At 38.3% G+C, this 14,221-nt stretch overlaps 1 protein-coding gene across 1 annotated transcript in view; it reads left to right on the forward strand.

The window, feature by feature from the left end:
* TDRD5 (tudor domain containing 5) overlaps window positions 1-14,221 on the forward strand; it is a 90,390-nt gene that overhangs the window by 14,671 nt on the left and 61,498 nt on the right. The window contains exons 5-6 of the mRNA XM_006887771.1: window positions 6,525-6,581; window positions 13,242-13,395. Coding sequence (XP_006887833.1) covers window positions 6,525-6,581; window positions 13,242-13,395 — 211 coding nt within the window. The remainder of the gene's footprint in view (window positions 1-6,524; window positions 6,582-13,241; window positions 13,396-14,221) is intronic.

A 14,221-nucleotide genomic window follows, 5' to 3' on the forward strand; every position in this document is an offset into this window, starting at 1 on the left:
AAGGTCAAGGACTGAAGTCTTCAATATGGATTGCATCTGAACAATCAAAACTAAGATTCTCACCACTGGGCCAATTAGCATTATCATGATAGATGGAGAAAAGATTGAGGTTGTTAGCAATTTCATCTTGTTTGTATCCTGATGCCACATTCTTTATATAGTCCAGCTTCTTGAATGATTGCTCAACCTACACAGTGAATAGGTAGGAAGAAAAGAGAAAACCTTGACATTTTTAAACCCTGATTTTAAACTATGCAGTATTCCTTTACTCTGTTCAGACAACATCTTCTTGATCTAGATAAAGATTTCATATGAGCATAATTAAGTGTTTTGGGATTTCCATTCTTTTCAATGTCAGCCATACTTTGTTTTGATCCACACAGTCTAATGCCTTTGAATAGTCAATAAAACAAAAATAAATATTCTTCTGGTATTCTGTTTTCACTCAAGGTCAGTCTGTTATCAGCAATGATAATGTTAGATAATTTCCACATGCTATTGGATCACATTTTGGAGGCCTATGAACAAATATGGATTTTTCCCAGTCAGTTGGCCAGTAGGCTATCTTCCAGATTTCTTAGTATAGACTAGTAAGCATGTCTTGGGCTATATCCCTTTGTTGGAACATGTCAGTTGGTATTCCATCCATTCCTGTGGATGCCTTTTTTATCAGTGCCTTCAGTGCAGTTTGAATGTCTTTCATTTTTACTTGATTGTTCTTGATCATATACTCTTGAATGTTTGTGTTGACTAGCTCTTTTTGGTACAGTCTCCCAATGTATTTCTTCCATCTGCTTTTAATGCTTCCTTTATGGTTCAAGATTTTGCCCATAGAGTATTTCAGAATTGCAGCTTGAGGCCTACAAGCATGTTTAATTTGTTCTTATGAATACAGCCATTCATTATCTATCAGCTTGAGCTGTTGCAGGAGTGATATTCATGTTCCTGCTTATTTTATAGTTTGTATATGACTGCTTGTTTATAGTGTTCATTGATGAGTACAGCACTTACCTGTCAGTTTGCTGTACGGGGGTGACTTGCAGGTTGCTGTAATGTTGGAAGCTTTGCTGTTGGTGTTTTAAATACCAGCAGGGTCACCACAGTGGACAGTTTTCAGCACAACAGTGTACAGTTTGCAGGACTTGAAACATTTATTTCTATATTAAGACTTACTGAGAACCAGGATTTGTCATCCACTTCTGAAGTAACAGGCCTTTGAAAACCCAATGAATAACAGGGGAGCATTGGTAGATATAGTAGTGGAAGCAGAGCCTCTCAGATTGGAAGACACTAAAAAATAAGCAGCAACTACAAACTTGCATTTATAATTGGAACATAAACTATATAAAGTATAAATACAGGAAAATGTGAAGTTGTGATAATTGTAATAAATAAAGAATGATATCCTAGGAATTAATGAGCTGAGACAGACTGGTATTGGCAACTTGGAAATATTCTTTGCCAATGCTACAATTCAAAGTCCTCCTTAAGTCTTTTCTATTCAGTGTCCAACTTTCACTTGTGTGTGAATTCAAACTTACAGCAGTGGGGTCAGAACTGCTTCATTGCTGACCTGCCTTTGGGTTTCCAAAGCAGAAAAATAAGGAAGGAGATTACCATATTTTCATTTGGAGCCACTGGTGGATTTAAACCACCCTAGTTGCTGCCTTGGGTTAGCAGAACCTCTCCCTCTATACTAGGCCACCAGAGCCCTTTTCATCTGCATAATAAGCAATTGAAATATATAGCTTGGGTCAGGCACACTTTAGTCTTTAAAACAGACATCCTTGCTCTTTCACACTTGGGTGAGGTCCTTGTCAGCAGATTTGCCCAATGCAACATATCTTTTGATTTCAAAATGGCCATTACCATTAGTATTGATTGTGGATCAAAGGAAAATGAAACCATTGAAAACTTCAGTCTTTTCTCCATTTATAATGATGTTGTCTATTAGTCCAGTGGTGAGGATTTTTGTTTTCTTGATGTTTAGAAGTAACCCGTATTGAAGGCTGTAGTTTTTGGTTTTCTATAGTAAATGCTTCAAGTCTTTTTAACTTTCTGTAAGCCAAGTTGTGTCATCTGCATAATGTGGGTTGTTGAGTTTTCCTCCAGTTCTCATATCACAGTCTTCTTCTTCTTCTTCTTCTTCTTTTTTTTTTTTATAGTCCAGCTTCTCAACTTAATAGCTCAGCGTACAGCTTGAATAGGTATAGAGAAAGGATGTGTACCTTTTCTGATTTTAAACCATGTAGTGTCTTGTTCTGTTCCAAGGATCACCTTCATGGTCTCGGAATAGCTTTTCCATGAACACAACTAAGTATTTGAGGATTTATTATGATCCATACAGCCAATTGTTTCACATAGTAAAAAAAAACACAATGGGGTTTTATATATATATATATTCAGCCATAATATCCCTTGTTTTATAGCCTCTTCTGAATCCAGCTTGAATTTTTGGCAGTTCCCTGCCTATATACTGTTCTAGCATTTTTTAAAATAATCTTCAGCAAAATTTTATTTTACATGTGACATTAACTATATTGTTCAATAATTTCTGCACTCCATTGGATCCTCATTATTTTTAGAATGGGAACAAAAATGGATATCTTCCAGTCTGTTGTCTTCAAAATTTCTTGGCATGGAGTAGTGAACATATCTAAGGCAACATCAGTTTCCTGAAACATCTGTTTCCTGAAACAGCACCACTTATGGTCTGTCAATTCCTGAACAGTCCTTTCAATGCATCTTAGATTTCTTCCTTCTGTATAATTGAGTCTTAATCATGTACTACTTCCTGAAATGGTTCAGTTGACCAGTTTTTTCTGATACAGTGACTGTACATTCCTTGTGTCTTCTTTTGTTGTTTCCTTCATTATTCAAGATTTTATCCACAGAAATCCTCCAGTATTACAACCTGAAGCTTAAATTTTTTTCACTTTAGTTCTTTCAGTTTGAGAAATGCCAAGCATGTTCTTCCCTTTTGCTTTTCTAACTTCAGGTCTTTGCATTATTTCCTTATAATACTTTACTTTGTCTTCCCTAGCTGTCTTAAAATTTTATACTCTGCTCGTTTATTTGATCTTGTTTTGGTCTGGAGTTTTTTTGTGTTGGTGATGTTGGGGATTTTTTGCTTTAGCTTCTGTACATTCAAGGGGCACCACTGGTAGTCTCGTTGTAGGAAGCTGCACTACAATTCCAAAGGCATGTGATTTAAATCCACTAGATGCTCCATGCTTTTGGAAGGATGGCACTGCCTTTCCTTTCACTTGATTTATCCATTTATTTTATTTCCTTCTGCCTTCCATCAAATGCCTGTTAATCCTCCAAAATTTATTCTCTGTGGGCTTACCTTTTTATATAGTAGTATTATACCTTGATTGCTTTTTTTTGGTTGATAAATTCTATCAAATAAAACCCACAATTTGTTGGGTTTCAAAAATAGATTTAGACTTTGTCTTCGTATCTCCTTTCAAGGAAGAAGGTCCATTCCTTTAGGGATGTAACTTTCTAATAAATCTATCATTACTATTTACCCTAAAAAAAAACCCAACCAAGTTTAGTATTATTGTTTCACATTGAATCATGAATAATGTGGTATAGGAGACCCTTAAAAGATAATTTCTGAAGTATAAAACATCATGGGATTTTGAAATATGTTCATTCCCTTTTTATTTTTCCTACACCTTGAATTATAATTTTGTATATAATATTTTTGAAAGCAGGAGTGGCATCCACTTCCTAAACAACATGCCTGTTGAAACTCTATGAACTTTAATAAATGTCAATAGTTGTAGAGGGGCTTCAGGCCTTTTATTCATAAGGTTGCTATGAGTTGCTATGATAGTCTTAAATTGTTTTATACATTATTGGATAGAACAAGTCCCTTTTCAAGAGTTTATTTTCAAAATCGTTGTGTAAATTTTAAAAAATGTAAGAAAGGGATTTGTTAAAATATAATAGGAAATAAACAACCATAAATAAATGAATGAATAAACAAATTTAGGTATATTGAGTCTTTTAAAAAGTACATAGCTTATGCATAAATTGATCTATATTTTTACATGGAAAATGTCTCTATACTATGATGTATTATAAATGGTTATAATCTTATAGTAAATAGAAATATTTCTATTAATTTGTGGTTATATGCATTTTTTCCTCCTTGGTTATCTTGTTTGTTGTTGTTATGTGCCGTCAAGTCACTTGCGACTCATAGTGACCCTATGTACAACAGCCCTAAACTCCGCTCTGTCCTGTGCCAATCGCACTGTCTCTGACACTCCCATCCCAATTATCCCAGTCACTGAATCAATCCACCTCATAGAGGGCCTTCCTCTCCTGCGCCGTCCCTCCACCCTCCCAAGCATGATGTCCCTCTCCAAGGACCGGTCTCTCCTCACAACATGTCCAAAGTATGTTGGACGGAGCCTCAGAATCCTTGCCTCCAAGGAGCCACCCGGTTTAACCCTTTCCAGGACAAATCTGTTTGTTTTCCTAGCAGTCCATGGTATTCTCAATACTCTTCTCCAGCACCACAGCTCAAAGGCATCAATTCTCCTTCTATCCTCCTTGGTCATTGTCCAACTCTCTGATGCATAACAAGTGATTGCGAAGACCATGGCCTGTATCAAACGCACCTTAGTCTCTTAGTTTTAAAAAATTCCTCTAGTGTCTATTGTTTTTCTTTATAACATTCTAAATGCCAATAATTATGCTATAAAACTAAAAAACTCATTACCATTGAGTTAGAACCAATTCATAGTTGACTCTGCAGTGGATTTTCAGGAAGCTATAAATTATAACAGAGCAGATAATCAGTCTTTTTCCTGCGGTGCAGCTGATGGATTCAAACCGCCATCAAGGTGGCACCTTGGGGTCAACAGCAACTCTCCATGCTACATCGTTTCTGTGATGTACCATCAAGTGAGAACTGACTCATAGCTGATCCTCCAGGGCATTTTCAGAAGCTGTAAATCACACAGGAGGTGATTACTCATCTTTCTCCTTTGGAGCAGCTGGTGAATTTGAACTCTGTGCCTTTAGGTTGGCAATGCAATTCCTTACCTTAGACCATCAGAGCTCCCTAGTTATGCCATGTTGTTGTTGTTATGTGCCATTGAGTCACTTGCAACTCATAGCGACCTTATGTACAACAGCTCTAAACCCTGCTCTGTCCCTTGCCAATCTCACTGTCTCCGACATGCCTATCCCCACTATTCCAGTGATGGAATCAATACATCTCATCGAGGGTCTTCCTCTCCTGTGCTGTCCCTCCACCCTCCCAAGCATAACATCCCTCTCCAAGGACTGATCGCTCCTTGCAACATGTCCAAAGTATGTCAGACAGAGCTTCAGAATCCTTGCCTCCAAGGAGCAGCCTGGCTTCACCCTCTCCAGGACCATCTTGTTTGTTCTCCTAGCAGCCCATGGTATACTCTACTCTTCTCCAGCACCACAGCTCAAAGGCTTCAACTCTCCTTCTGTCATCACTAGTCATTATCTAGCTTCTGAAGCATAGCAAGTAATGGCAAAGGCCGTGGCCTGTATCAGGCACACCTTTGTCTCCAGACTGACATTGTTGCTCCTCAGTACCTTGGAGAGGTTTCTGACAGCAAACTTTCCCAATGCAATTCATCTTTTAATTTCCTGGCTGCTGGTACCAAGAGTGTTGATTGTAAAACTAAGCAAACTAAAGCATCACTCTAAATCTCTTCACTATCTTATCATGACGATGCCAGTCAGCCTAGTGGTGAGAATCTTTGTTTTCTTGATATTGAGCTTCAATCCATATTGAAGGCTGCAATCCTTGACCTTTTGCAGCAAATGCTTCAGGTCCTCCTAAGTTTCAGCAAGCAGGGTTATGTTATCTGCAAAACACAGATTGTTGATAAGTCTACCTCCAATCCTGATGCCACACTTCCCCTCATAGAGCTCAGTCTTCCGGATAATGTGTTCTGCATATATATTGAAAAGATATGGAGATAAGACACATCCTTGACGCACACCTTTCCCAATTTTTAACCATGCAGTTTCCTTGCTCTGTTCTGATGGTGGACTGCCTCCTGTTTCAAGCATAACTTTCGCATAAGCACAATCAAGTGTTCTGGGATTCCCATTCCTCTCAAAGTCAGCTACAGTTTGTTGTGATCCACACAGTCAAATGTTTTTACATAGTCAGTGAAACACAAACATTTCTCTGGTACTCTCTGCTTTCAGCCAAGATCCATCTGATATTAGCTATAATATCTCATGAAATATTAATTTTATGTGATCTCAGCTTAAAATATTGTATAGGAATAAATAGTGTGACCTTTCAGTGTTTGTAATAATACTAATTCAGATTTCTCAATTCTGGGAATGTTGAAAATTGCTGGTGTTTTTTGTTTTATTATCATTATGCTAATTCATTTGATCAACATTGGAGTTTTTGACTTTTTGTTTGTTTGTGCTGTCTGTATGTTGGTATTTTGTCCCTCAGCATTCCAACAACTATGTAATAGTGTTTCCAATCTTCTGTTTATTAGGTTGTATCAAAGTTTCCAGAGGGTTTGCTTATGTCCAGACTTCTAGGAGAGTTTGAAGTGAGTCTATTTTCACATTTTTTTAAGCTTTCTATTTCCAGTGATAGAAATTTTGTTGCTACTGCATTTATCATCTAAGTCAGTGACCTAATATTTAAACCTCTTACTTTGCAGTCAGTTTTATATTATTAGAATCTGTGTACTGAAAAGTTAAGTTTGTAGGATAAAACCACTTTGAACATCATGCTGGCAGCATCAGATACTTAGTTAAGTGGAAAATGTGCATTCTCAAAGACCCAGTGGTTCTACCTCTGTATACCCATGCTACATACCAGCCGTGTGTGCACATGCCAGATGTATCTGGGAATGTCCACGGTAACCTGGCAACTTGAAATAAAATAAATGGTCACCAGTAGAAGAATGGATGCATATATTGAGATCAACATATTTATTAATTGAATAATATGTATTGAGTGCATTACATAAGCTAGAACTGCACTTTAAAGTTGTTGTTATGTGCCGTCGAATCACTTGCAACTCATAGCGACCCTGTGTACACAAACCCTAAACCCTGCCCTATCCTGTGCCAACTCTTTGACTCACCTACTCCCACTACCCAAATCACTGAATTGATCCATCTCATCGAGGGTCTTCCTTCCTTTCACTGTCCCTCCACCCTCCCAAGCATGACGTCCCTCTCCATGGATTGGTCCTTCCTTGCAACATGCCCAAAGTATGTCAGACAAGGCTTCAGAATCCTTGCCTCCAAGGAGCAGCCTGGCTCCACCCTCTCCAGCACAAACTTGTTTGTTCTCTTAACAGTCCATGGTATACTCAACACTCTTCTCCAGCACCACAGCTCAAAGGCATCAATTATCTTTCTATCATCCCTAGTCACTGTCCAGCTTTCCAATGCATAGATACAATTTTGAAATTATAATGTTGGATGAAAATATTAGCATGCAAATGGATAAATCAAGTACTGCCATCTTACCCAATTTTTAAAAATCATGTTAATATATATACATACATTATCTTGTGCTGGACTACATTCTGAGTATCTTTCATAGGGCAATTAACTTGGTTTTTAAATAAACTGAGACATTTAGAACTAAACTAAGGGTCATTGTCTTAGATTGCATTTTCTAGAGGAACAAGACCAGTGAGATATGTGTATGTATTTAAATATATATCCCTCCACTGTCCTGAAGTTGGTTTTGACCCAAAGCAACCTTCTGTTGAATTTCTGAGGCTGTAAATTTTTGAGAGGATCTGTTTATCTTTCTTGAAGAGGCTGACAGTTTGGAGTTGCTGACTTTTTAATTAGCAACCTGGCACATTAAGCTCACACTGCTGTAAAATTTAGCACATCGCAAATTTGGACTTGATGTCAGGCTAGACCATTGTCCTGACACATGTGATTGATGGGACTGATGAACTCAGAATTGACAGGTCAGACAACAGCTGTGAGTCCCAGAATATGTCACGTGACGGGCTACTAGCTCAAATTTTAATAACTGGGACAATCTAATGCAGACTTGAGACAGAGTGAGCTTTGCCCAAACATTCATATATATTTTATGCAGAACATATCCACAAGAGAAAGGATTGACTTTCAACTGATTAAGTGCTCACATCAGATGGAAGATGATTACATTATATTCCCTTATGGAAGAGCAGTCAGGGCAATGTCTGCCAAACCCACAGAGAATGATAGTCTAACCAAGGTGACAAATAACATTAATCCTCACAGCCCATTCCTTGTCATCTTGACACCTGTCATAGCTCCTCAAATCAGATGTAATCGCTAAATAGCGACTAAAGGAGCTCTGGCATAATCTGTAGTGTGTTGTGTTACTAACCAAAAGGCTGTGTGTTTCTGGCAGTTCAGATCTACCAGTCGCTTATTGGGAAAAAAGATGGGCAGTCTCTTCCCATTAAGACTTACAGCCTCAGAAACCTGATGAAGGGTTGCTGTGAGTTGGAATAAATTCAGTGACAGTGAGTGAGTGAGTGAGTGAAATAGAGACTATAAAGTCTTCCTTGCAGCTAACATAATACAACTAGCATGTATACAGCCAGAAACACACACTAATACTATTTTTTAAAACAAATTTTTTAAAAATTTTATCATTTATCTGTGTGTGTACCGTCAGATGAGATCTGACTGGTAGAGGAGATGGTTCCTCCTTCTTCAGCAGAGCATCTGGTGGATTTGAACTGTGCACCTCTGTGATTGCAGTGCACCTTCTTGCCACTAGGCCACCAGAGCTCACCACTAATCCTACTTTTATATGTTTTAAGAGACAGAAGAGAATAAAAATATTTATTGTATAAATATAAATATTTGTAGTGTTAGGGCCTAGTGGCAAGAATCTGCACTACAGTCCCGAAGGCATGCAGTTCAAGGCCTCCAGCATCTCCATGGTAGAACGATGAACAATCTCCTCTCATGCGATTAACTGACACTAAAAAACCCACCTGAGGGTCAGCTATAGGTCGGTTCTGACTTTATGGTACACAACAGCAACAATAGTGTTAGACATTGAGACCAGATAGAAAGTCACTAAAAAATTAGTAGAAACAGATGCCAATGGCCGTTAATAATTTGAACATGGAATATATAAAATATGACTGTAGGAGAAAAGGAAGTTGTCAAAATTAAAATGGAACACATGAAGATTGACATTTTAGGCATCGGTGAAATGAGATGGACAATCTGAGATAGGCCTCAGACAATCTCTTCTACTATGCTGGGAATGAAAAACTGGAAAATTGTTATATTGTGTTCGTACTTAAAAAGGCAATTTCAAGATCCATCCTGAAGTGCAAAGCCAGGAGTAATTGAAGACCTGTTAAAAAAACTATTATTCAAATACATGCACCAACAACTTCACCCAAAGAGGAGCAGATTGAGGATTTCTACCAACTTTTGCAGTCTGAAATTGACCAGACATGCAATCACAATGCATTAATAATTTTCGGTGACTGGAACGCAAAAGTTGGAAATAGTGAGGAAAGAGTGCTTAGTGTAAAGTATGAACTTGATGACAGAAATTAGGCTGGAGATCAAGTAGTTGAATTGTGTGCATTCATTGAATTATTCATAGCAAATACCTTTTAAAAAAATCACAAATGGAAACTTTACATATGGACCTCACCTGATGGATTGCACAGGAATCTTATTGACCATGTTTGTGGAAAGGATCATTGAAAGAAATGCAATTATCAGCAGTCAAAGCCAGACTAGGTGCCAGTTATGGGCCAGACCATCACTTACTCATGTGCAAATTGTAACTGAAGCTTAAGAAAATTAAAACTAGTCCACAGGAACCAAAATATAACTTTGAGTCTATCAAAGTTGAATTTAAGAATCATCTCAGGAACAGGTATGAGTTATTGAAGAACAGAGGCACTGTGGGAGGACATCAAAGATATCATCTGTGCAGAGAAAAAACAAAAAGAGATGCTGAATTAAGAGAGCTGAAGAGAAGATTTCACAGGGCAGCTTGAGAAAATAAAGCAAAATATTATAACAAAATGTGCCAAGAGCTGGAGTCATAGAATAAAAAGGGAAGAACTTGCTCAGAATTTCTCAAGCTGAAAGAATGGAAAAACAAATTCAAGCCTGAAATTGCAATACCGAGAGATTAGGAACACAGTCTTGAATAATCCAGAAAGCATGGAAAGAATATAGAAGGGATACACCAGATCTCTGTACAAAATATAACTAGTTGATACTGAAAACTTCAGGAAGTACCATATGATCAAGAGCCAGTGGTGATGAAGGATGTAGCTCAAGCTGCCCTGAAGGAAGGAATTGGCAAAAAAATAAGGCTCTAGAACTTGATATAATACCAATTGACATGTTTTAGCTAACACACGTCACCCTCGATATGCTCACCAGTTTATGATGGGAAATTTAGAGGAAGCTATCCAAAGAAAGGTGACCCGACAGAGTGTGGAAATTATCAAACACTGTAATTAATATCACATGCAAGTAAGATTCTGCTGAAAAATTATCCAAAAACGACTGGAGCAACATATCAACAGAGAACTGATAGATGGACAAGCTGCGTTTAGAAGAGATCATGGTATTAGGGATATTATAGCTAATGTTAGAGGTATCTTGGCAGAAAGCAGAGAATACCAGAAGAATGTCTATCTGTGCTTCATTAACTATGCAAAGGCTTTGGACTGTGTGGATCACAACGAGCTATGGCTGACTCTGAGAAGACTGGGAATCCCAGAACATTTGATTGTGCTAATGCGAAACCTATACTTGGACCAAGAGACAGTCGTCAGAGCAGGGAGACCCTAGATGGTTCAAAATCAAGAAAGGAGTCCGTCAGGGATGTATTTCGTCTCCATTCCTTTTCAATCTGTATGCAGAACAGATCATCCGTGACTCTGGGCTGTATGAGGAGGAATGTGGCATCAGGATTGGTGGAAGAGTCATCAACAACCTGCATTATGCAGGTGACACAACCCTGCTTGCTGAAACTGAGGAGGACTTGAAGTGCTTGGTGCAAATGGTCAAAGACTGCCGCCTTCACTATGGATTGAGGCTCAGTATCAAGAAGACAAAGATTCTCACCACTGGGCCAATTGGCATCATCAGTATGGATGGTGAAGAGATTGAGATAGTTAACATCTTTAGTCTACTTGGCTTATGTTTTGGAGGGTGGAGGAACGGCACAGGAGAAAAAGACCCTCGGTGAGATGGATCAGTTCAGTGATTGGAGTAGCGGGAGTAGGGTGTGTCGGAGACAGTGAGGTTGGCACAAGAGCAGGGTTTAGGGCTCATGTACATAGGGTTACTATGAGTTGCAAGCAACTTGATGGCACATAACAACAACATCTATATTTAACCCCATTCCCAAAAAACGTAATGTAGAAATTATTGAGTATCCGTATACAAGCAAAATACTGTTGATCATTTTTAAAAAGCTAAAATAGTACATTGACAAGGAACTGCCAGAAGTTCAAGCTGGGTTTAGAAAAGGCCACAGCACCAGGGATATCATTGCTGACATCGGATGGATCCTGGCTGAAAGCAGAGAATACCAGAAGCATATCTATTTATATTTTATTGGTTATGCAAAAGCATTTGACTGTGTGTATCATAACAAATTATAGCTAACATTTTGAAAAATGAAGAGTCCCAGAACACTTAATTGTGCTCCTACAAAATCTGTACCTAGACCAAAAAATTACTCTCCAAATGAAGAGAACACTGCATGGTTTAAAAATCAAGAATGCTGTGTGTCAGGGTTGGTCTTTCTCTGTACCTATTCAGTCTGGATAGTGAGCAAATAATTTGTAAAGCTGGACTTTTTTGAAGAAAAATTCTATATCAGGGTTGGATCATGAAATGCTACATCCACAGCCTGTGTTATATAGATGACACAACTTTGCTTGCTCTGAAAGTAAAGGAGGGTATGAAATGTTTGCTGTGGAAGATCAAGCCTTTGGGATGGATTACATCTCAACATCAAGAAAGCAAATGTCCTCACCACAGGACAGTCAACATTATGATAGATGGAGAAAGAATTGACGCTTTCAATGATTTCATCTTGCTTGGATCAACAGTCAAGTTCTTTTGTACCAGCAGTCAGAAAATCAGAAGGCATATTGTGCTAGTATATTGTTTTATATACAGTGATCTTCCTGTGAGGGAAGTCTCCAAAATGCTGAAGAATAATGATGTCAGTTTGAAGACTAAGGTGTGTCTGATTCAGGCCATAGTCTTCTCAGTCACCTGCTACATATCAAGGGCTGGACAATGAATAAGGACAACAGAAGAATCATTCATGCCTTTGAATTGTGGTGCAAGTGAAGAGTACTGAATATCCCACATAAAGGCAAAAGAATAAACAGGTCTTGGAGAAAGTTCAGCCAGAGTACTTCTTGGAGGCAAAGCTTTGTCTTTAATACCTTGGACATGTACCTATTGTTGTTGTGTACTGTTGAGTTGGAACCAACCAATAGCTGACCCTCCAGTGGATTTTCAGAGGCAGTTAATCTCATAGAAGTGGATTTCTCATCTTTCTCTCACGGAGCAGCTGGTAAATTCTAACTGCTTGCCCTAGGAAATACAGTACAGCTTCTTACCACTCCCTTTGGGCATGTAACTCGGTGAGGTGATTTCTTGAAAAGTGACATCATGCTTGGAAAGATGGAGGGTCATTGTTTGAGAGGAAGACCCCCAAGGAGATAGACTGACAAAATGACTTCAGCAATGGACTCGCATGTGTCAGAGATGAGGGTGGCACAGGATAGGGCAGAGTTCAAGTCAGCTGTGCATAGAGTTGCTTTGAGTCCTGTTTGACTTAATGGCACCTAACAACAACAGCAACAACAACAACATTGAGGTGTAAGCCTTTTCTGACTACTCAAAATAGATTGCCAGTCACCAAGTACATATTTAGTCAATTTCACATCTATTTCACTCGTAGGGACACTATACCCAAGTAGTCAGTATATATGGTAGATTTGAACAATTTTCAGTTACTTAACCATGGCATAACCTGACTTTCTTATAAATGTTTCTTAGTTTGTAGTATACTTGTATAGAAGAAAGCCTTTATTATACTTGTGTTCACTGAACCTTTAAAATTTAATTTGGCTAAGACCAAATTAATTGTCTAAGGGCATATGCATATGTTATATTTCCATTACATAATTATTATTTTTAACAATATTTCATTTTTGTGGCAGGACATTTTTAAAGAGAAACTTTCACCAAAAAAAATGGGCTTCTTAAATGTGACAGAACTTGTTGATGCTCTTAGTGACATTCTGCACGTGGAGTTCCAGGAAGGAGAACAGGACTTACTAGTGTTTGATGCTGATTTGAAATCTCTGCCACCTCGTGAGTTGAACCAGATTATGATACCTACTTGATTATTACCTTACTCTTGTAAAGAACGGGGAATACAAAACATTGATTTCATAGGATTCTTTATTATAGCAAATAGCCCACACATTAGTCAAGAAAATGTTTTTTGTACAATGATTTTCCTATAATGTTTATTATAAAAAGGTTAGTTTTGTTATTAATGAAGACCATCTGAATATTTTTGGTTTTATTTTACAGTGGTTGCTTACAAAAAATTGTGTTTCACACTATTCTTCACTCACACTGTGTTTCATATAATCATTCTCATGCATAATGTTTTATAAAGTTAATCACCATTGGGCCTTGCCTATCATTATCCTGTCTTTTCAGGTCTCTTCCGGATCCTTCCCATTTGCTTCACTCCCTCCCTCCACCCACCAAACTGCACGACACTGTGGTTTCTCCCCTCCCCATCCTCACCTTCTGTCCCATCTAAATTTTTAAATTTACTTTCTTCATTATCCATAATTTTGGATGATTTTGCAGGAAATTAACTTTCTTACATAGTAGTCTGATGTTATGGGCCATCGAGTTGCCTGCGACTCATAGCAACCCTATGTATAATAGCTCTAAATCCTGCTCTATCCTGTGCCAGTTTTATTGTCTCTGATATACCTATTCCCATTACTCCAGTCACTGAATCAATCCATCTAATCAAGGTTCTTCCTCTCCTGCACTGTTCCTCCACCCTCCCGAGCATGACATCCCTCTCCAAGGACTGGTCCCACCTTGCAGCATGTCCAAAAGTGTGTCAGAAGAAGCTTCAGAATCCTTGCCTCCGAGGAACAGCCTGGTCCAA

The sequence above is a fragment of the Elephantulus edwardii genome, unplaced genomic scaffold (genome assembly GCF_000299155.1).
Source record: "Elephantulus edwardii isolate Elephantulus edwardi_28Jun2011 unplaced genomic scaffold, EleEdw1.0 scaffold00061, whole genome shotgun sequence".
In the NCBI taxonomy this organism is placed as follows: Eukaryota; Metazoa; Chordata; class Mammalia; order Macroscelidea; family Macroscelididae; genus Elephantulus; species Elephantulus edwardii.